A 22,328-nucleotide genomic window follows, 5' to 3' on the forward strand; every position below is an offset into this window, starting at 1 on the left:
AGATATCTTTCCTGAAACATGTTACAATGGGGCAGAAGCTCTCTTACATAAAAAAAATAGCAAAATGATAATAAATCCTAGAGATGAATTTAGAAGGTCAACCTATCCATTATTGAAAAAAGCTGGCAGCTAGCTAGCAAGCCAGTGTTAGAAACGTGTTGAGATTATCTCAAGTTTAAATATCTAGAATCAATATTGTTACTAGAGCCCACCCACAGGGCAAGACAAGATAAATAACTTCCACCCAAGACCATATGTTAATGAGCTCATTTTCCTCAGCGACCCCCCACCCCACTCCTGTTCCTGCAGATCCCTCCCCACTGTTCAGAGACCCAGGGTCCTCCAATCCAATGGCCAAGCAACTGAACTTGGCCAAGAAAGATTAGGACAACTTAGGTCTTTCTATAAAGCTATTATATTCCATGCAAAGAACTATACCTTTTGCTAAGAAGTTGTCCTTCTGTTTCAGTGTTTAAATGTCCTGTTTCTTCAAAGAATGCTGATGACAGAAGTAGGTTTTCTGCCCTTCCGGCACCCTCCCCTTACTGGGCAACCTAATAAGTGGCAACCCTTTTGTTTTTCAAAAAGTTTTTGAAGTTTCAGCGAGTCATGAAGTTTGAAGTCTAAGGATCATCTCGCTAATGTTCTTCCCCATCAAAACAGAGAGGGTGTGATGGTCACATGCTGTGCTGACCAGCTGCTCAGTCACCCCACATCCACATCTGAATGGTTTCTCACACACTGACAGTCACGTGGTGCTGAAGTACTTCCTCCCCATTAAAGGGTGTTGAGTACCCTTCAGTCAGTGGAGATTTTATTGGAATGGTCATACAGCTTTAAGGCTGGGATTTATACCAAAATAGTCAATTCACTTTCTTTTGATTTGACTGTGAATTGGGAGGAAAGCGAACATTTGGAGGGGACCCTGGGAGGTCTCCCTGCTCCAGAGATGAAGACTTGAGCTCTCCCAGCTCTGGCTTGCATCTTGTTCATTCGTCTGTCACCAAAACCCACTGTTATAGCAAACAGATTCATCCTCCCTACTTCTCTTCCCTCAAACCCAACCAGGTTTTTCCAAAGCCTAAACTCGGAAAGCACTGTGACACTTAATTCCTGACACCAGCCATCCATCACTTTGGGCAATAGGATTTCCACTGAAAGCACCCATTTGGGAAAGCTACATGGTCACAGCAGCCAGGAACCCACTGGCCTATACTGATGGACAGAAGTGGGGAGAAGGAGAAAATAGTCTAAGATAGAATGACAGACGCCGTAAGCTTGAGAATAGAAAATGGCTTAAGTTGAGGGGAAGACTTGATGCTGGGCAATCTAAGCTAAGATGCTATCTTTCTTAATGGCTTCAGAATAGCATTAGCAGTAAACTACAGGGTTTTGGTAAAAAAACAAAAAAAAAACCCAAAAACAAAAAAACACCTCAACAGTGACAGTGATCAGTAGCTATTTTTTAAAAAGCCAAATAAGAGAAAAAAAAAAAATCTTTGTTTGACTAGGCATTGGTAATGTCACTGTATCGCTGATTAAATGCTTACCCTTTATGCCTAATTACGCTAATTACCTTGCAGGACTATTAACACACAGCTGTCTAATATGCATCATTTGCACTTGTTGGATTTCTTTTATCATCAGGCTTGACTATTTGAGGATAATCAGCTGTCCTATTTGCAGCTCACAAGGCTAGGTTGCTTGTTCCCACCTGAAAAATTCAAAGGAACCTGCCTGGGTCAGGTTTATCAGCATGTCCTAGCTGCAGACTACAAGCTGTCAATGCCTCACTCTCAAACTAATATTAGACTCAACAAAGACAGTGAGGTAACTCCCCAACTAATTCTTGCCCCCAGAACAGATATGTGATTCTACATTTATGTCTAACCACTTTGTAATGTTCTAAATTTTATTAGACTAGAAAACCCATAAAAGGTTCTACAGTACTTGTTGGTAATTAACAACAGGATTTTAATGACAACTAATGGCTACTAGGCCTCCAGCAGTTACTGACCTCCAAGCACATTAAATCTGTTTCACAGATTATCTCCCATGTCCTAATGAGGATTGTGCAAGATGCTTTCACTCTCCTCTGGTAGCAATTCATGGCAGTGAGATGTGATAGTGGGATGTCTCTGAGGCACCCAGCCTGCATACAGGACCCACCCCATAACTAAGCCTTAACTAATTTTAAGAGTATACACCAGTTCAGGAGGAGACAATGAGACAGAAGGGTCTCCCATACTTTGGGACAAAGAGGGGTTAAAAAAAAAAGAAAGAAAAAAAAGGGATTACCCACTGACTCTTACAGATAAAAGCATATAAGAAGAAGGTAAGAAAACCAGTCTCATCTTCCCAATCCCCTTCCCATAAAATGCTGGAACATAAAACTATTTTGACCTAATGTTCCCACTGAACTGGACATAAAAGTACACCTGCAGAAACAGGGGGAAATGACTCTCCCTCTGTTGTTCTGTTGAGGAAAAGAAACACAATTTTTACACTTGTACATAAATCTCCGAAGGGCTCTCTCCAATGGGTTTCCCACTGCTAAATGGAGCTGATTATACTTAACATGCTATCATGCTCTTTATTTACAATCCCCTTACAATCGGTGAGACAGGCTGGACTGTTAGCTGTTGGCTATTCTTTGAGAGGCTAATAAAGTGAAGTGGGTGACACACACTAAGTCACACAGCTGGTCAATGGCACAAGTCAGCTTAACACCCAGTGCCCAGGCAGTAGGGCCCACTGAGGTCTACGAGCAAAAATATTTCAAAGCGAAAATATTCTGAGTGAGAAGCCTGAAATAAAGACAATGGAAGATGGACAGCTCAAATTGATAAATGTCCAAAATACATAAATAATATTTGGGGGTGGCAGGAGAAAGGTTCGTTGATTTGGGGTAAGTAGGTCAGATTAACGGCAGTAAGCATATATTGTATTTTAGGCAACATATTTTGAATACCAAAAATCCATCTAGAACCTACTTTTGGCCTATAAAGCTGTCTATTTAAAGGAACCACATTTTTAGCTCACTACCATTGATCAAAAATACCCCCAAAATTATAATTCCATATACAAATTTCATATCCAAATTATAATTCCATATCCAAGCTTGATCTGAAGTGCAGGTTATTTGCTTTCTTTGTGATTAAAACAATGCTAAAAATTCCTTCGTACTGCTTGTCATCTCTGGGTCTAAAAGCACAAAGTTCAGGAGAGGAGACTCGCTCTCCAAAAAAGAGAAAAGATACAGTATTCTCAAGTATGTAAAACAGAGAGCCATGTCTCCTTGACCAAAATAATCAAGGGTTGAGGTTGAGCTGCAAAAATATCTGAGTGCCTCAGGGAGGTTGCCCACCTGGAGTGAAGGCTGCTACAGTTAAAAGTGAAAAGGGCAGTCTGAAACACTGAAAAACAGAAATCTGCAAAGAATATGAGTCTTTCCATCAAGGGCTGGGAAGATAGTGAAGCCACACAAGGAGACAGGGTCTTCCTCCCAACTCCCACCTATTTGCCAAGCAGAGACTTTTGCTAGTGTTCTGAATAGATTTTCCTATTGCAAACACATATTTTCAGCTCTAATTAATTAGTTTTCTGACACATTTCAATCTACTGCAGTGGTTCTGATCTAGCGGTGATTTTTGCCTCCCAGGGAACATTTGGCAATGCTTGGAAATACTTTTGGTTGTTACAACTACAGGGGAGATTGCTGTTGGCATCTAGTGGATAAAGACCAGGGATGCAGTTAAGCAACCTACAATATTCAGGACAGCTCTCCACAACAAAGAATTGCCCACCCAAACTGTCGATCTTGATGAGGTTGTATTATCAAACTGTAGACTTATGTTTCAATTTGTTTCTAGATGCATGAGCTAATTAAGGTCATTACTGCAATACATTTATCAGTTTTTGAGTGCTAGAAGATAAGACTTTGCATTACGTAAATTTTTTCTGTGCTTTGTTCCATTGAATTTCTTAAGTTTTCATGCTTATTTCTGAAATGCACATAATTTTTTTCAAAAATAAAATGCTTTAATTCTATAACCTATTTCTTAATGGAATGAAATGGAATGGAATACATTATAAGTTCATAATCTGAAAAAAAAAAAAATTGGCAGAGATAGCCTATTTTTTCAAGGGCCTGACACCAAGGAAATTATGCCAAGTAGATCTCTGGTCTGCAGGACAGGGAAGCCAGGGTGGGACAAGATAACAAAGAACTAGTAATACCCCTCTTTCCTCCAAGGAACTTGAGGGAAAAAGCAATTTTCACATATTGCCCTTTATAGAAAAAACTCTACTCTCAGAGCTGCAGGGAGGTGGGGGGGGGGGGGCATTTTGAGTAGCAGCATCTCTAACCTCCTAAATTTCTGCATTTTAACTAGAATTAGTATTTTTAGAGAAAGAATAAAAGGTCAAGTTCACAAGGATCTGCCAAGTCACGAAGTGGTTCAATGGTGAAATTAGTCTTAAAATCTAAGTCAACTTTTCTCTTAGACCCACCATTTTTTTTGCATGGTGAACTGGAAAATTCACATTTTAGTATGCACAAATTTTATCAGCAGATATTTTAAATCTATTTTTATTTTTCACTTTGTCCCCTTTTTCCTAAAGCAATTCTCACTCTTGATCTCAACAGCTACCCTCCTGCCTTCCTAATTAGCACATGGAAAAGTTTGATTTTTACCAAAGGTCCAGGACTTAGAATTGACATTTTGAGCACTTGGTCCTTGATGCTTAAGGATATTTAGTTCAAATGCTCTGGTGATTAATTTCAATTTTGTTGCATAGGAAGTAGAGGATTTGAGATAAAAGAGGTTACATTTCGTTAAAACATTTTAAAGTGAGAAAGATAACATAATAGAAGGCAGTCTGACAAGCAAGGAAAATGAAGGGGAATACAAAGTAAGCATTTTCCTTTTTTTTCAACCAAACTTTTAAAATATTCCTAAACATGTTTTGTAGCTATTAACAGATATTATCTACAAGAGTGCCAAGGTCAGGTAAGTCTGCAAAATAGCTCTGTGTTCCCATCCCTCTTCCAAACCAAGTCATTTAATATACTGGCAGAGGAGGTCTCCAAAATATTATTAAACCTATGTAAGACCACAGAACATTTTTTAGTATAACCTCCAGTAAGAATTCTTATTCCATTTTATTACCGTCTTATTTGAGTTCATTTTAGCAGCTGATCCAAAATCTACCAACTTGATGTGTCCCATTCGGTCAATGAGAATGTTCTCAGGTTTGATATCTCTACAAGAAAATCAGGGTCACAAATTAGTATTGGGTTCTCCAAAACAATCAGCAAGCAACAGCTATCCTAGGGTCTCATTTCCGCCAAGAATCTTAAGGTCTGTATTCTGCTATCTAGATCTCGCTATTGATGGATGTAAATAATAAGTATATATTTTGCAAAACAAACTTAAGTTTAAAAAAAGAACAAGGATGAGAAGGAGGAGGAGAAATGGAGAGGGAAGGAAGAAAAATGATGGCAAGAAGGCAAGGAAAGAGAAAAAATTCATGTTATTAGATGGATTATTTCTTCTAGAGACACACATTTTTACATTAAGAAAACTAAGGCCAAAAGAAGCAAGGGGGGTTGCTTCAGTTCATGTAGCCAGTTAATGGGAAAGCTAAAACTCCATTGCAGATTGTGTGATTCCTGGTCTAAGTATCATCCCATTCCCACATTCTCAGGTACAGAAAACATCAGATGAGGCGATAAAGAAACACATTTCAGTGAAGGATTTTTGGAACATCTTTATAAATTACCAAGAGGTGCAATCAGAAACACAACAGCATGGTCTTCTACTTCCACGTAGTAGGCCAGTTCTTTCTTCAAATCAAATTGGCTTTTCGATCATATAACCTAAATAACCCATGCAGGAGACCCTGGTCTTTTTAGCTATATTAGCAGATCTTACTAGCAAACATAAGATCATTATAATTCTAGATCAATTTCATTGCTGAATGGGTAAGCTGAAATGTCTGCCATCTTGGAAAATTTACTTTCAGCCAGTTATAGTTAAGACTGGATATAAAAATTGATTGGCACATGATTTTGATACTGAAATCATTGCTTCATGCACTCTGTTGCAGGAATTCTTGGGTACTACAGAAGAACTCTCAGTATACACCAGCATCTCACTTACCGATGTATATATCCCATCTGATGAACACTGTGAACAGCCAAAATCAGTTCAGCCAGGTAAAATTGAATCATGTTTTCATCTAATTGGTCCTCATATCTATTCAAAAGTGACAGCAAGTCCCCTCCAGGCTGATATTCCATGATCTGTTATAGAATGCCAAAATTATTAATTCTTCACACACCCAAAAAAACCTGAATGTCTCAATTAGATCTTCAAATATCATCTGACGTGTTATAATTACAGTGTCTCCACAAAGCAATGAAGATGTGTAAGACATATTGTAAGTCACGTAGGATGAGGCCCCTGCCCTAAAGAAATCACATCCATTACCCAAGAGAATCAATATAATGAAAGACTAGTCGCAGACACCATGCACAGTGTTTGCCAGGCAAGCTTGAAAAATTGAATTAAATCCACCCACTACCCAAGTTGACATCCCAGACATTCCCCAGGATCAGGTACACAGCAGAGATGGAAATTCCTAGAGGGTAACAAACCCTCTCGCATCTTCTTTGCACTCCACTCAGCACCCAGCAGAAGGCAGGAAGGAGGCAAGCCCTAAATGTGACGCAATCTTTTCCAATATCAGTTTGACAGTCCTTATTAAAAATTTAAATGTGAAAAAAATAATACATTTTAAAAATTAAAAATGTAAATGTAAATAATATGCCCCTTAACCTAGTAATTCCATTTCTGATAATTTATTTTGTAGGAACTTATAGTTTGTAACTAAATAAACAGATTCACTCTAGCACTGTTTGTAACGGGAAAAAAAACCTGGGGGCCTCCCTGGTGGCGCAAGGGGTTGAAATACAACCTATGAAGCTATCTGCAGCCACTGCAGCACGAGTTCAATCCCCCGCTAGGGAGCTACCCACATGGCGCAGCAGACCTCTCCTGACTCGCCCGCTGCTCCCCTCAGCAGAGTATTTCGGTCAGTCTGCCTATTCTGTTCCCGGCTCTGTCTCTGGTGAATCCTCTCACCCCCTCACCCCCGCACCTCTGGCCTACACCCCAGTTCTTGTATGCATGGATGAATAAATCTTTAAAAAAAAAATCCTGGAAATCACCCAAATGTCCCTCAATAAGAGACTGCTTAAAATATCTATCTAAATGATGGGATGAGATGCAGATATTAAAAATGAATGGATTCAATCTATTCGCACTACCATGGAAAACTGTCCATGATAATATAAAGTGGCAGCCCTTGTAGGCTAAAGGACAATCCCTTTTTTATGAGAAAAATCAAATCATTACACCCATTGGTATATACATAGAAAGATGTGGAAGAATATAGAGTGTAGCCTCAGGTAAAATATTTGATTAACAAAAAAAAATCTTCTACCCCAAGGAAATGAAATCCAACAAGAGGGTGACTGGTGGCCTGCGAGGCCTCACACTCCAGCCTAATGACTTCACATTCAATTTCATCTGTAGAATGGGGACAGGACAAATTCCCTTGCAGCGCTGCGTGAGGATAAGGAAACCCAAGTCCTCAGAGGACCTGGCACTGTGCTGGGAGAAGCCAGGACCCATCATGACCATCTCTGCAACCATGTCATGCCTCAGAGTCCTCCTCCTAACCTTTGCTCTGATTTCCCATTTTACGAGCCCTCTAAATATGTCTTTTAAGTCATCTCAAATCATTTCTGGAAAGAAGCACGATTCAAACAAATGCGCCCCTTCTTCTCCCACAAAACCCACTTACTCTCTCAAACAACAGTGCATCCTTATGGACGGGTGCTTGGAGACTGCGACTTTAAAGTCAAGTTACACAGAGTGAAAGTGGGTCACTGAGTAATGTGGGTTCCTTCTACTTCAGCCAATTAAATAAGAAAACTTTGTTCAAGGGCCTCCTGTTGCATTACATTTGAGAAGCCAACTCTGGGATGCGAATTCTCTCCATCCTTCTCCAAATCCACTTCCTTTTAGTCCAGGGTTACAAGAAAGCTTTTGCCAAGTCAAAGTGGAACATCTGCACACACCCCCAGAGGTCCCGGATGGCCTTGTAAAGACTATCCAGCACCAAGTTAACCCCATGCCAGAGCGCCCTGGAGGAGCCAGCAATTTGCCTGGCCTCCCACGACACCTGGATGCCTATCCCACTTACAACTTACCTGCAGCAAATACTCAACCAGATACTGGGCAGAGTAAGTTTCCAGATACATGGAAACTACTGAAAAAAAGTGACTTATGAACTAACAAGAACAGCAATCCTCAGAAGGGGTGGCAGCTAAAATGCAGACTTTATTTCCCAAAAATTCACAGTACACATGAGCTTCTCTCCCCAGTCCTACAGCAGCCTGCAGGAGCCACCTGGCAGCCTATAGCTCGCCCACTCATCCCAACCTGGTTCTCCACAGGCCCTGGGTATGTGGGTGAGTGCTAATTTTTGCGTCTGTTTTAAATATATATTGCCATTAAAAAGGTCTTAAACATCCAGGGGAAAAAAAAAAAGAAATTTGCAGATAATAACAGAAGTACTCATGCTTTTAAAACCACAAAGTCTTAAAATAAGAACAATGCATATTTATGATGACAAGTCGACGTTATAAATTTTCTAATCTGGCTCTATTAAAGATGTGAAAGAAACCGAACAGCTTGTAAGTTTAAGGATGTGACAGCCAGACAGGTAGCCACTGGTAACTTTTAAAAGTTTACAAACTCATCATTATTTAGTACCTAGGAGTTTACTCCTGAAGATTCTGTTTGTAATAACCAATAAGATAGTTTGGAAAACCAAAACCGTGTCTTAGAAAGGCAAAAAGATGTGTTTTTTGCTCCTCTTCAGATCCAACTTCCTGAGCTGAAAATCCCTGCCCAGACTCAAAAAGTCTTTTCTACGAGTTGAACAACTCTTCATTTGCTCAAAGCCAGGGCTGATTGGGAAGACAAGCAACAATAATGACAACAGCTGCCAGGCAGCAGGCTCCACGGCACAGGGTCAACCCAGACGCAGGGTGGCACGAACGTCTACACAGACTGGGTCTATATCAAAGACACTAATCAACCCTGTCCCTCCACCAACACCCAAATTACATACTAGAAAACTCCAAGTGTGCACGGTTAGTGTGGCCGCTTACTGAGTAAATTTTGCTGTCCCAACAAGCTAGGCCCACCTCTAAACCATCCCCCTGGGGAACGGCTGCCCATCCTGGGAGGAGCGAAGGCCCTGGAGAAGATGGCTGGTGTGTGGCCAACTCGAGCTTCATCCATCACTGAGTTCTCGAGTTTAAAGACACCAGCACTCGGGTGCCTGCGGAAAACACTTCTGAGCTTTTTTTAAAAAAATCAAGAGCCTCCAAAAGCTTCATCAAAAGCAGCAAATTACTGTACACCTGAAATCTGTTACCTCAACCCATTAAAAATCTTAAAAAAAAAAAAAAAAGACAAACTAAGGGTCTTCAAGATTGCATAGCAGATGACTGGTGGCAAACGAAAACCAGGGTGAGCAAGACACTATAAATAACTTCAGGCTAATGTTACCACCTCGGTCGTGGCCCAACATTTGTTCACAGCATCTGCTTTTGTCAAAAATAGAGGACTCCAGTCTACTGTTACTGTGAGCTGTCCATGTGGTGATCCCCCTACGTGGCCTCTAAGCCAAGAAGACTACTTAGTCCTCTGGGGCACAGCTTCTCAAACCTGCCTGCCCCACAGAGTCACAGGGAGAAGCACTTTTTAAAATGGATAGAACACATTCATGCAAAGGACTATTCAAGTGCCTGTCATGGGCCTGGCACTGAACCAGATAAGAGGAAAACAGTCGTGACTAAAACAGAAAAAAAACCCTGCCTTCATGGAGCTGAAATTCTAATAGGGTGACAACAAAGTTTTTTAAAAAATAGGTTAAAGTCTCAGCGCTATCAAGCTATCACCAGCCACTGTGGCATGAGTTCAATCCCCGGCCAGGGAGCTAACCCAATACGGTGCAGCAGACCTCTCCTGTCTCGCCTGCTGCTCCCCTCAGCAGTGTATTTCAGTAGATCTGCCTGTTGTGCTCCCGGCTCTGTCTCTCGTGAATCCCCCCCCCCCAATACCTCTGGCCTACACCTAAGTTAAACAAATGAGAGGATAAGGTATGTCTCCTTCCCATCCCAAACATTCACAGAGCTTGTAAAATATGTGGGTTCCAGGGACATCAGCAAGTCCTGATGTCCTTGCTCAAGCTCCAAGAACCTGCAGGAACCAGGGCTGCCTGGAATCTACAATGTGAAGGAGCCATGGGGTGATCTGATTAGCCAGCCCACCCCAGCCCAGCACTGAAACCAGCTGCCAACCCCACTCCCACCCAATGAGAAGTGCCCATGGCGGAGGGTACTTCTCTAACTCAGCCACTGTTCTTGAGGCCCACCTGTCACCAGTGACTGCCTAGAGCCTTTCTGCATATCAAGACAAGATTACAGACGACAAAGGGCTGGAAAATAACCAGTCCATCAGCACTGAAGCAATGATCCTTTGCCCTGGCAAGGACAGAAGACATCCTGCACACAATAAACAGCGGGCAGGTCATCTGAATGGTGTTCACCAAGGCATGGTAATCAATGGCCCGGAGGAAGGGGGAGGAAAAAGATCCCTCTGGTGAAACAGCGCTAAACAATGTGACAACCCTGTGGATGGCAGAGAAAGCACAGCAGCTGACAGATGAGCCTGGCTTGGAGCTATAATGGACTTGCTCTTTTAAAGCAAAGACTTTCAGGCCAACAGAGACAGACCCTTCTGATGGCAGCAGCTGCAGATGCTAATTAAAGGGTAAATTTTACATGTGTTGGGTTCGGAAGGAGCGTCTGTTTCTCTGCTGGTGTCTGCATCTACACCCCAAGTACTGGGATGGCAATTCCCACCAGTTGTGTTGCATCTGAAATTAAGGGTGTGTGTCGGGGGGCGGGGGGAAGTGGAGGGGTAGCATACACACATGCATGTGCACGAGTGCACACACACGTGTATACATTCCTCCTTGCACGCATATGTGGAGGGGGTGTGGGGTAGTTAATAGCCCTTTAGTGCCCTACTTCAATTTGTATGGGGTGTCATTAAAGACACGCTGTGCTGGCCACCTCTGAGAAATGTGTCCTTGAGATGCTTGCACTACAATCAGCATGACAGAAAATGCCATGAAAATGCAACGATGCTACTGGCATCATCTGCTCTGCCCAGTGTTGCTGATCTTTGGCATGCGGGAGGTGGGAAGGGATCCTCTACGCACAGTGGGTCCTGGCAGAGATGGTAAATTATTCTTCTTGAAGGACAAGGTGACCAAGGAAAAAGGGAGAAGGTCCTTTATTTCAGAAAAATATGAATCCCAGCCTGATTCATCCATCTATTCAAAAAATCCGCATTGAGCATTGAATCACCCAGCATCCTGGCAAGAAACAGGCAGCTCGCTCAAAAGAGGACACTGATTAGTGAAGGGGCTATTTACAAAGGTGTGAATACAGATTAAGGAAATAATCATAGGGCAGGTAACAGCAGGGGAGCAGGTGACATTCCTTGACCTGAAAGAGCAAGGAAAGGGATCTTGGGTGTGTGCATTATTACAGAGGAATAAAAGGAAGAAACAGTCGCCAGACTCTAACTAGCTGCACCTATTGCTATAGGCCAGTGGGTCCCAACATGGGATTAGGGTTAGGGTGCAGGCCAGTGGCCGCACCACCCGGGAACTGGCTAAGAATGCAAATTCCTTGGTGGTGGACATGGATAGTAACATACATCTCAGGGGGTGTGACCCTCTCCCCCTAAATCATAGATAGTGGTGTAAACCAGTGTTTCCTCAATAAAAAGGTAACAACACAATTTTAAAAACAACAACAAAATGCAAATTCCTAGGACCTTCTAAATCAAAAACTCTTAAGGTGGGGCTAGGCAAACTGGCACAGCTTAACTACATAGTGACTCCTAAAGCAGTAAAAGTCTAAATGCACTCCCTTCAAAAACACTTCAAAAGACCAGGACACAAAACAACTATTTCAAAGGCACAAAGAATTCAAAGAATGCCCCCAAGGCAATGACATGCTCAGCAACTGAACCCAGCAACTGAACCCGGTTCAGGAAGAGGTATTAATATCTCATTTCGCAGGTGAGAAAATTCAAGCTGAAAAGGCCAGTGACTCTGGAGAGGCCAAATAAGGCACAATGAAAAAAAAGAACATAGATTCTAAGCACCAGCTTCCTTCTGATGGGCAGGCAGCTTCCAAACCCTGTTTCTGAAGCAGCAACAGGCAAGCATGCGGGCAAGTTTTGAGACATGCCTGAAAACTGGATCATCTTACGCAAGAGATCAAAACAGCACATGTCCCGCTGTCAAAACTATCAGAAGCTGCCACTTTTCACTAAAATAAACAATGAAGTTGCATTCATTAACTCCTCCAGACTCCCAGTGACAGCATTGGCCGGGGCGCAGACAGGCCATGGGATTACTGCCTAGAAACGTCCCACCTCCAAACTGTCCATCCTGGGAAGGAACTGCTTACTGTTTACAAAGCTGCATGGCTATGAGTGAAAAGTGAGACAGGAGCTATAGTGAACTAATCCCACGCAGGACATCAGAACCAACATGGCAGTTAGAAGTGGTTTTTGATTAAGAGTATAATACAATGAGTGGAAGTATGTGAGGCGGGGAGAGGAAGCCTATCTCCAAACCCCAGCTCCACCTTTTATTACCTGCAAAGGTAGCAGACTATTCTCCCCCAAATCCATTCTTCCCTTCTGCCACAGTAAGAAGAGCATAGCTGGGTACAGGCCACACAGCTAGAGCAGCACAGATGTACAGTCCTATGACTAAGGTGTGTCAACAAGTTATAAGAAGAAATGACACTTCTTTCCACATCCTTCTCCAAAAAAGGAATTCGCCAGCTCTGCATTTCAGCTCTCTTCTCCTACTGCCCGGTGAACAGAGCCAGGAAACAACCCAACTTCAAGCATGCCAAACTGGGCAGCATACTAAGGGACTGAGGAGCCACAAGATGGAAGAAATCTGGGTCCCTGAATGACATGTGACAAAGCTGCTCCACCAACCTGTACTGTATTTGGGGTCTTTCTGTTATAGTAGTTTAGGCTATACCTTAACCAATATACCCCTATGTGCATCTGGGGAAAAAAACTTTAGAATGATCAGCGGGAAGTTGATATAAGGTCATAGCAGGGAAAGGAGATTCATGAGTCAGTTGTGGGCTCAGAGAAAGGGCAGCCTGAAAAGCCCACAGGCTCTTGAATTATGCACTCTAGAGAATAAAACTCACATAGCTAGCATGATTTCTGTAACATAAATCTGTATGTAAATCAAATTTCTATAAATTAATCATGCATTCATCCAAAAACATTTCTTAATTGATGAAAAACACCAATACAAAGTCAGCAAGTATTAAGAATCTCACAAAGAATTTAGATACAGCAATACAAGTGGTGTGGTGTAGAACACTACTTTCTTGGTGAAGCTCAGTTTCTCCAGGGAAGGACACGGGTGAAGATGGACACGGGTGAAGACATCTGTTCTGCAGAAGTGAATAAATTTCATGAACCACAGCAACAAAGCTGTTGCCACGGGCTGCCTGCCAGAATATGGACTAGCCCTGTTATATGAAAGCAGATATGAAATAGGCCTTGCTAGAATTTTTTATATGCCAGAAAATGATAAACCACATCCATTGGTATGTAACTACAAATGGAAATTTTTAACCATCAAAATTCAAAAGCACCTAAGTTTAAGTTCCTTGTGCTATATCCTTCATATTGTGAAAATCACACTGGGTCCATCTTGAATTATGCACTCTAGAGAATAAAACTCACATAGCTAACATGATTTCTGTAACATAAATCTGTATGTAAATCAAATTTCTATAAATTAATCATGCATTCATCCAAAAACATTTCTTAAGCATTTACTTGGGGAGCTCTACTGGAAGCAAGAGAGAGACAATCTCACCCCTGGGTGAAGCCATAGCCTGGTGGAGGAAACCAACACCCATTCACAAAGAGGAAGGGCAGGGCACTATGAGCGCACAGCAGAAGGGCATCTCTTCCAGAAGCAGAGAGACCAGGGAGGCTTTCTGGAAGAAGTGACATCTGGTGCAAGCCCAGAAGAAGCCAGCCAGGTGAAGAGGAAAAGAGTGAACAGCGTGGAGAAAGGTCAGGGGCAAGCTCAAAGAAATTAACTAAGGAAGTTCAAGATGCGCATAAAGGGCCTCCCTGGTGGTGCAAGGGGTTAAGCGCCAAACTATGAAGCAATCCTCAGCCTCTGCAGCATGAGTTTGATCCCCGGCCAGCCAGGGAGCAACCCACATGGCACAGCAGACCTCTCCTGTCTCGCCAGCTGCTCCCCTCAGCAGTGTATTTCAGTCAGTCTACCTGTTCTGCTCCCCACTCTGTCTCTGGCGGATCCTCTCACCCCTCGCATCCTCTCACCCCAGCTCTTGTATGCGTAAATAAATAAATCTTAAAAAAAAAAAAAAAAAGATGCGTGTAAAGCAAAAGGAGAGAAAGGGCAAGCAACAAGACTGGAGGCGTAAGAGAAAAGGCCTTGTAAGCCACGTGGAAGTCTGGACTTCATCCAGAGGGCTGCAGGGAGTACGGAAAGGTTTTAACAGCAGGATGACTTGGCTGCAGAAGAGCAGGGGGAAGGGCGAGACAGATGGCAGAGAGAACACTTCGGAGGTTATTGCCATAATGCAGGTATAAGAGGTGGCAGCCTCCATTCACAGAGTACACACAAGACTGCGTGAAGGGGCAGCTGTGAGGAACATATCAGAAGTAGAATCCTAATTCTTTTCATTGATTTCCAATGTATCATCAATTTGTATTACAAATTCATATCCAGCTGCCAGAGGATACTCTGTATGTTTGCCCAAACTTTAAGGCGTTAGTTACCTAGAAGTAGTCAGCAGACACAATGGAATTGCAGTACTTTGTGACGCCAACATAGATTCAACAGTCCTCTTATCTAATGACAGATGTGTTTCCAGATTCAGAAACATTCGGATTTTAAAAAGTTGAGATGGTGAACAGACCTGATAGCATGTAACGCCCTCAGGTAGGGTCTGGGATCTCAAACGCATTCATAATTTTGCAGCAAAATGTATGAATAATCACACTGAAGGGAATGAATAAGAGTTCAGGTCAGGTTTTGTTGCCAAATAAGTAACAAAAGAACTTGAGGTTATTCCGAGCACTGGGTATCTCAGAATTACAGCTAAGGGATGGTAGGTCTATAATCATATCTTAATTCCTATGCTAAGTTTGCAATTTTATATGAGAACCTGTATCCTTAGCAAGCATTTAACTCCAAAGTACCAAAGTACTTGAATATGCAGATAAGAAAATAATTACAAGATCCCAATAATAACTAGTTGAGCTACTAAAAAAGGGTATAAAATGTCACTGCACCCAGGTACCAATGTGCTAAGGCAACCAGAATGCCAGAAAACTGTTTAAAGTTCATTCCCATCTTGCAAGATGATGGGTAAAACTCTGGATGGTGCTCATTAACTAAGGAGGCCAATGCCAGTGGCAAAATCCATTGGAAAGCCCCATAACTGGAGGCCCAAAAAAGGAAGCCCCTGCAGTTGGGAGCCTGTCCTGGCAGAGGAATGGCACCTGTGCCCAATCTACAACATATTCCAGGAAGGCTGCATCCAAGCAGAGGTCCCAGCTGTGAAATCTTTGACTGTGAAAAGGCCAATTGGTAGGGTCAAGAATGATGACACTGAAGAGTTATGGTTCTCAAAATGCCCAGATGTTACCCTCTTCAACATGTGATTTGAAAAACACCATGGAGAAAACAAAACACCACCCTCAATACAAAGAAAACTAAGCATGAGTGTCACTCCAGGGTCCCTGTTATCTCTGCTGCTGGCCGCCAAGGAGCAAGCAGTGGCTTCCCCGAAGCCACCAGTGACTGGACCACTGGTCCTCACCTGGGTCCTTTACAAGGAACACTCAGTATCTGGCATCCTCATTACCGAAACTGACCTGCAGTGCTGGAGTCCAAAAGCATCTCAACAATGCTTGCCTTCAAAAAGATGCCGCATAAGATGGGAGATCAAGGTGAGCTCTTGGGGCCTCCCTGTTGGCACAGGGGTTAAAGACAGTGCTATCAAGCTATGGCCAGACACTGCAGCATGAGTTCGATCCCCAGCCAGGGAGCTGACGCGCATGGCACAGCAGACCTCTCCTGTCTCACCCACGGCTCCCCTCAGCAGTGTATTTCAGTCAGTCTGCCTGTTCTGCTCCCCATTCTGCCTCCAGTGAGTCCTCTCACCTCCCCCACACCCCAATTCTTGTATGGATAATAAATCTTTTTTTAAAAAAGGAGAAATAGAAAAATGAGCTCATTTATGGAGCAGCACAAGCAGACTTTTGCCAAAAACTAGAGCCCCTCCTAGCCCCAGGACGGCTACTGTTATGTCTTGCCACAAAAACAAACCTTAGGCTCACAAGTTGGAGTTCTAAATCACTTGTCAGGGCACCCATTAAAATTTCGCAAGCAACAATAACAAATAAAACTCCTATTTCTTCAAGGTAACTTCTTTTCTGAGGGGTGAATGAAGAAATATATTAATACGGCCAAATCTGAGGGCTCCACATGACACAGGGAATACAAGGAACATGCTGCACATGCAACCGATGTCCAGGAATACTGGTGAGGCCAGAAACACACCAAGGTCACTTGCGAAGGTCAGGACTCTACACTCCAGTTATCCAGGAAGGAAAGTGTCCATGACCATATTCGAGGAAAGACACTGCCCCACAGGCCAGCGTGCAGGTTATGAAGAGACGGGGCCCAGGTGAGCCCAGCCTCCTGAGGCGCTTGTGTGAAAACATCCTGGCTTAGAAGTGGGGCCCCAGGAACCTCTCTATCAGCACTGGGTTCCCAACTGATATGAAACCAAAGCCAATCAACTGCTTATTTCAGGTCAGAAATAAAGGCAGTGAAGTCCCAAAATAATGCCCAGCAGAAGTTCAAGATAAATAAGAGTCCAGCTCTCCCATACCCTTGTCACTTACCTGTACCTCCTATAAAAGCTAATATCCATTCAAGGTAACAGGTCAGTCTTTTTCTAAGGGGTGAATTAGGAGTAAAAATTGTTCCTAGGATACCCTTCTTTACTTTGGGAACCTAAACAAGGCTCCCAAAGGAATGATGCATCTTATAAGTCATCCCACATGTACATCAGGGAAATCTCTAGCACAATTCAAATGAATGAGGCAGATCTACATGTACTGACAAGAAGGATGTCTGGGACCAACTGCTGAAAGGCAAAAAAGCAAGCTGAGGGGCAGAGTAGAGAGCAATGTGCTATTTTTGTAAAATGAACTATTTACATGTGTTTTCTTTTTAAATTTTATTTATGCAAGAAAGGGGATACAGGCCAGAGGCACGGGGAGAGTGAGAGAATTCACCAGAGACAGAGCGGGGAGCAGAGCAGGCAGAAGACACTGCTGAGGGGAAGAGTAGGCAAGTCAGGAGAGGTCTGCTGCGCCATGTGGGCATCTCCCTGGCCAGCCGGGAATCGAACCCGCTCTGCAGAGGCTGCAGACAGCTTCACAGTACTGCACTCAACCTGTTGAGCCCTATTTACATGTATTATACACACAGACACAGAAGTGTTTTTCCCATGAGGCACAGTTAAGGGCCAGAAAGAACGATTAGCCAGCAACATTTGTCTCCCTTGGGAATGGGATTTGCAAAAAGGTCGGGAACTTCCCCATCTATTTTACACAATTCTGCAATGTTTTCATTCTCTTCCAATAACCATGCATTAGTATCTCAACTTTTAAAAATAAAAGAGACATTCTACTAAAGGTAAAAACAGACCATTCCCCAATAAATGACTTCTTGGTATTGTCCTTTAAGCTCTCGCTACAATCCCAACACTAAATGGGGTTGTTTGTAAGTGCCTAACCCTTAATCTGCAAGATGAGGAGAACAGGAGACACCTGTGCATCAGGAAAACAAGAGAACAAAGGAGCGATGTCACAGCCACACTGGCAAGAACCTCGTTCGAGTCTACAGCGGTGTTATCTGGGTATCTCAGCGCTAGACTAATTTCAGAGAGACAGAAACAAAGACTCACCAGATAAAGGTTATTTTTGTCCTGAAAAGCATACTGCAACTGGGGGATCCAAGGGCTCGTGCTCCGAGATAATATGTTCAGTTCTTCCTCAAAAAATGAAACCTAGGAGAAAAAGAATCACGTTAGACAATTAAAGAACAAAAGGGGGGAGGGTGTGGGAAGAGGACTGTCCTTTCTTCTCTCTTTAGGCCTAAACTGATGTCCATAAGGTCATCAATTTAAAAAAAAAAAGGGTCATCATTTAGCCCAGCATCCACAAATCTCATTCATTCGCCTAGTTCACTCAGTGTTTGCCAGTTCTGATTATTTACTTAAAGTCCCTCTTTAAATTCTACTCACACATAAATATAAATATCTTTCTCTACCTCTTCCTCTTCCCCTCTCCTTCCTGAACAATTAAAGCCATTAGATGGGTTAAACCAGTTAAGGTTCCACGCCAGGTGGCAGGCAGAGAACCTCACGGGCTAGAACAAGGTGCCAGGGCCAAGCAGGGAGAGGGGAGCAGTAACCTTGTGGGGGGCACCTATTGCAGGGTCACAAGGGCCTTAAGATGAGGAAGGTAACCACAAAAATAGGACGGCCAGGAGTCAGGAGGGGGCAGCAGCAAAGACAGGTATACATGGATGCATAAAATTAGTAATACATTAAAGATAGCGTCAGATAAGAGAGTCACAAACATGGAAAGGGTGAAAACCAGAATAAACCTATGAGCCTAGAGAAGCTGGGTTTGGCGGTGCTGATATGAAGACATGGTTTCCAGCATATTTAGACACAGAAATAAGTACATGCGTGCATAGGAGCTATGTTGTATATATACACTTATGCCTCAGCTCTGTCTCCCAAAGCGTTCTGGAAACAGTGACATCTCAATCTTGTCCTCTCAATACCATTTCTGAAAGGAACAGGGTCCGTAAAGAAATGACTGACTGCAGGGCTGGAGCAGGCAAACAAAAGTACAAAGCTTCTGCATCTTATGTCAGCAAGAAGGGTGCTGAAAAAAAGATAGGGGTATGTCCAAAGAACACAAAAGCTGCCCTGAAGAGATTCTCTGTGGCCAACTTAGGGACAGTTTTTATATATATAAAAATAAATCTTGATGGTAAAGGGTAGTAACTAAAATAGGAAAATGCAGTACATACTGATCCAAGTAAATAAAGGCAAGTCTTAGGGAGGATGGGGATTTCCATAGTTTGAAAGCACCTCCCTTCTAGGCACTTCTGTAATTACCGAGGAGACGGGACTAACTCCACAGTGGAGAAGCAGGACAGTCACCCTCTCGTGAAACTGTCAAAGTGAGCATTACCGTGAAGTTGACAACCTGAAACAGTGTCATCACATCCACCAGGATGCAATGAGACGGAGCATCTCGCCGGTGACATTCCTGCCGAGGAGCTACAATCTGAACGGAAACGTGAGCATCACCAGATAATCTGAGTCTTACCAAATAACTGGACTATCCTGCCCTGAATCACCAAGGTCATGAGAGTCCTGGAGATGGAGGGACTGTTCCAGATGGGACAAGATAAAGAGACAGAACAATGAAATGCCGTGTGTGATCCTGGCCTGGATCCTTCTGTTCTAAAGACCAGGGACAACTGGTGAAGCTTCGACAGGGTCTGAGGAGTGGATGGTGGTAAGGCACCCTTGCCAATTTCCTGATTGTGATGGCTGCTTTGTGGTTCGAGGGAGGACACCTTTATGGTAGGAAACACACCCTGAAGTGGCTGCAGGGATGATGGGGAATCAGGTTAGCAACTTCTCTTCAAATGGCTGAGGAAGAAAAGGTCCTACTGTATGTGACGACTTCATGTGTTAGCCTAGCTAGGCCATAGAACCCAATCACTGGGCTACATGAAGGTGCTTTGTAGATGTAGAAGCGGCTAACATCTACGGCTAGTGGACTTTAGTAAAGGTTATCCTGATCTGGGTGGGCCTCATCCAACCAGTTGGGATGATCTTAAGAACAAAACTGAGGTTTCGGGGCCTCCCCTGGTGGCACAGGCGGTTGAGCACAGCGCTGTGAAGCTGTCCACAGCCACTGAAGCGCCGGTTCAATCCCAGCCAGCCAGCAAGGGCCCCACATAGTGCACCAGACCTCTCCTGTGTCGCCCGCTGCTCCCCTCAGCAGTGTATTTCATCAGTCTGCCTGTTCTGTTCCCCGCTCTGTCTCTGGTGAATCCTCTCACCCTCCCGTGAGTGCATCTGGCCTGTACTCTGGTTCTTGTATAAATCAATCAATCAATCAATCAATTAAAAAAAAAAAAGCTGAGGTTTCCCTGAGAAAGAAGAAATTCAGCCTCAAGATCATATTACATACTCCTCAGCTGCTGCCCAAGAATTTCCTGCCTGCTTGCAGGCCCCATGAATTCTGAGCCTTCTAATCCCCACTAACACTAGAGTAAACTGCTTAAAATAAATTTTTATATGCAGATACATATTTATATTATTATTTACATAACTGATTTTATATCTACAGTTACATGACTCTATATATACATCTAATATATGCACATATTTATTGTTTTTATTTTTATATTATATCACATATATTTTACATGCTATATATAGCATAGATACTGTATAACCCTAGGTGACACTGTAAATAGAAAAAATTTCATGTTTTTAGATTTATTTTTATTTATTCATGCATACAAGAACTGGGGTACAGGCCAGAGGTGTGGGGGGGTGAGAGGATTCAACAGAGACAGAGTGGGGAACAGAATAGGCAGACAGACTGAAATACACTACTGAGGGGAGCAGTGGGCAAGACAGGAGAGGTCTGCTGCACCATGTGGGTCGACTTCCTGGCCGGGGATCAAACTCGTGCTGCAGTGGCTGACGATAGCTTGATAGCACTGAGACTTTAACCCCTGCTCCACCAGGGAGGCCCTCATTGTTTCATTTTTAAATTGATTTTCAAATATACCCACTTCCATTAGTTCCAACAACAACACCTGCTAAAGCCCCAGGCTTTGATGTGCTAGTTAATGCTAAAAGGTATTTAAAATACTCTGTCCACATCCAGCCCCAAGTCATCTGGTAGTCCAGGAGAGTCACCAGCACACCCCCCCTGCAAATCATCTATCACACTGATTTGCTGATGCATCTTTCCTTCCTGGCTCATAAAAGCTGTGCAGTGAAGGGTGGTTGAACTGAAAAGTCTACATCTTCCTCACCGCTCACTCCTTGTCTGACCCCTGAAGCTTCCATTAAAATAAACAGTCGCTGAGGAGCGCTGAGGTCCTCAGAGCTCGGGCAGGTGTGCTGGCCTCTCCTAGGTGACAGGTCTCACTGGCCAGACACTGCCACCTCTCCCCTCCTCCTCTCTGGCAACTTCTTTCAGTCACTTCAGTGCTGGCTTCTCCTCGCAAGCCCTTAAATTCTGAGGCCTCACCGTGGCTCAGTTATGGATCCTCTGTCTCTTCATATTCACCATGTTAAGGAATGGATGAGTGGCTTTAATTACTCCTGTATGTGTGTGATTAAAAGAAAAAGGGGGAGGGGGCTTGGGGGGACCTTTAGGGTGTTTTTATTTTAAATCACACACATACAGGTCTTAATTAAAGTCACCATCCATTCCCTAAGACAGTGGTTTCACTTACCTGTAAAATATAAATAGCCAAAAAACATGCTGGCAGAACACAGCTAATCTGCTAATCTGGGCAGGCCTCAAAACAAATCTTAGACCTAGTGAAAAACATACTGGTTAGGAGGGAACAGGGGGAGGGTAGGGGGGCAGTAGAAGCGGAGGGGTAGGGCACTGGCAGGGGAGGTTTGGTGGAGGGTGAATGAAGTGTGTGCACAGAAGGAGGAGTAAAAATGTAACCCCAGAGTTACACAGGCACATAAATAACTGCCAAATTAATAAATACATAAATTAAACTAATACAGAAATAAATAAAACCACCCAGCCCACACTCACACCCGGTTGTGTCCAGTCACTTGCCCAAGGGAAGGCACCCCCATTGGGACGTCTCTGTTGCCTGCCTGCAACGTGCTGGATTACTTTCTCTGCACGTGCCTATTTCCCATTTAAAACATAATGGGGCTACATCTAACGGCTCTTCCCAAGGACATAGGAGCCCACCAAACTCAA

The 22,328-nt window shown here is 43.3% G+C and overlaps 1 protein-coding gene across 3 annotated transcripts in view; it reads right to left on the reverse strand.

Moving 5' to 3' along the window:
• The window catches only part of CIT (citron rho-interacting serine/threonine kinase), a gene marked incomplete at both ends in the record, with an annotated part of 148,240 nt that overhangs the window by 115,947 nt on the left and 9,965 nt on the right, over positions 1-22,328 (reverse strand). For 2 of the 3 annotated variants that reach the window (XM_084253331.1, XM_084253329.1), the window contains 3 exons: positions 5,172-5,265; positions 6,165-6,307; positions 18,233-18,334. In XM_084253331.1, coding sequence (XP_084109457.1) covers positions 5,172-5,265; positions 6,165-6,307; positions 18,233-18,334 — 339 coding nt within the window. The remainder of the gene's footprint in view (positions 1-5,171; positions 5,266-6,164; positions 6,308-18,232; positions 18,335-22,328) is intronic. The other variant, XM_084253330.1, reaches the window with a different exon arrangement.

The sequence above is a fragment of the Talpa europaea genome (assembly GCF_964194135.1).
Source record: "Talpa europaea genome assembly, chromosome: 14".
In the NCBI taxonomy this organism is placed as follows: Eukaryota; Metazoa; Chordata; class Mammalia; order Eulipotyphla; family Talpidae; genus Talpa; species Talpa europaea.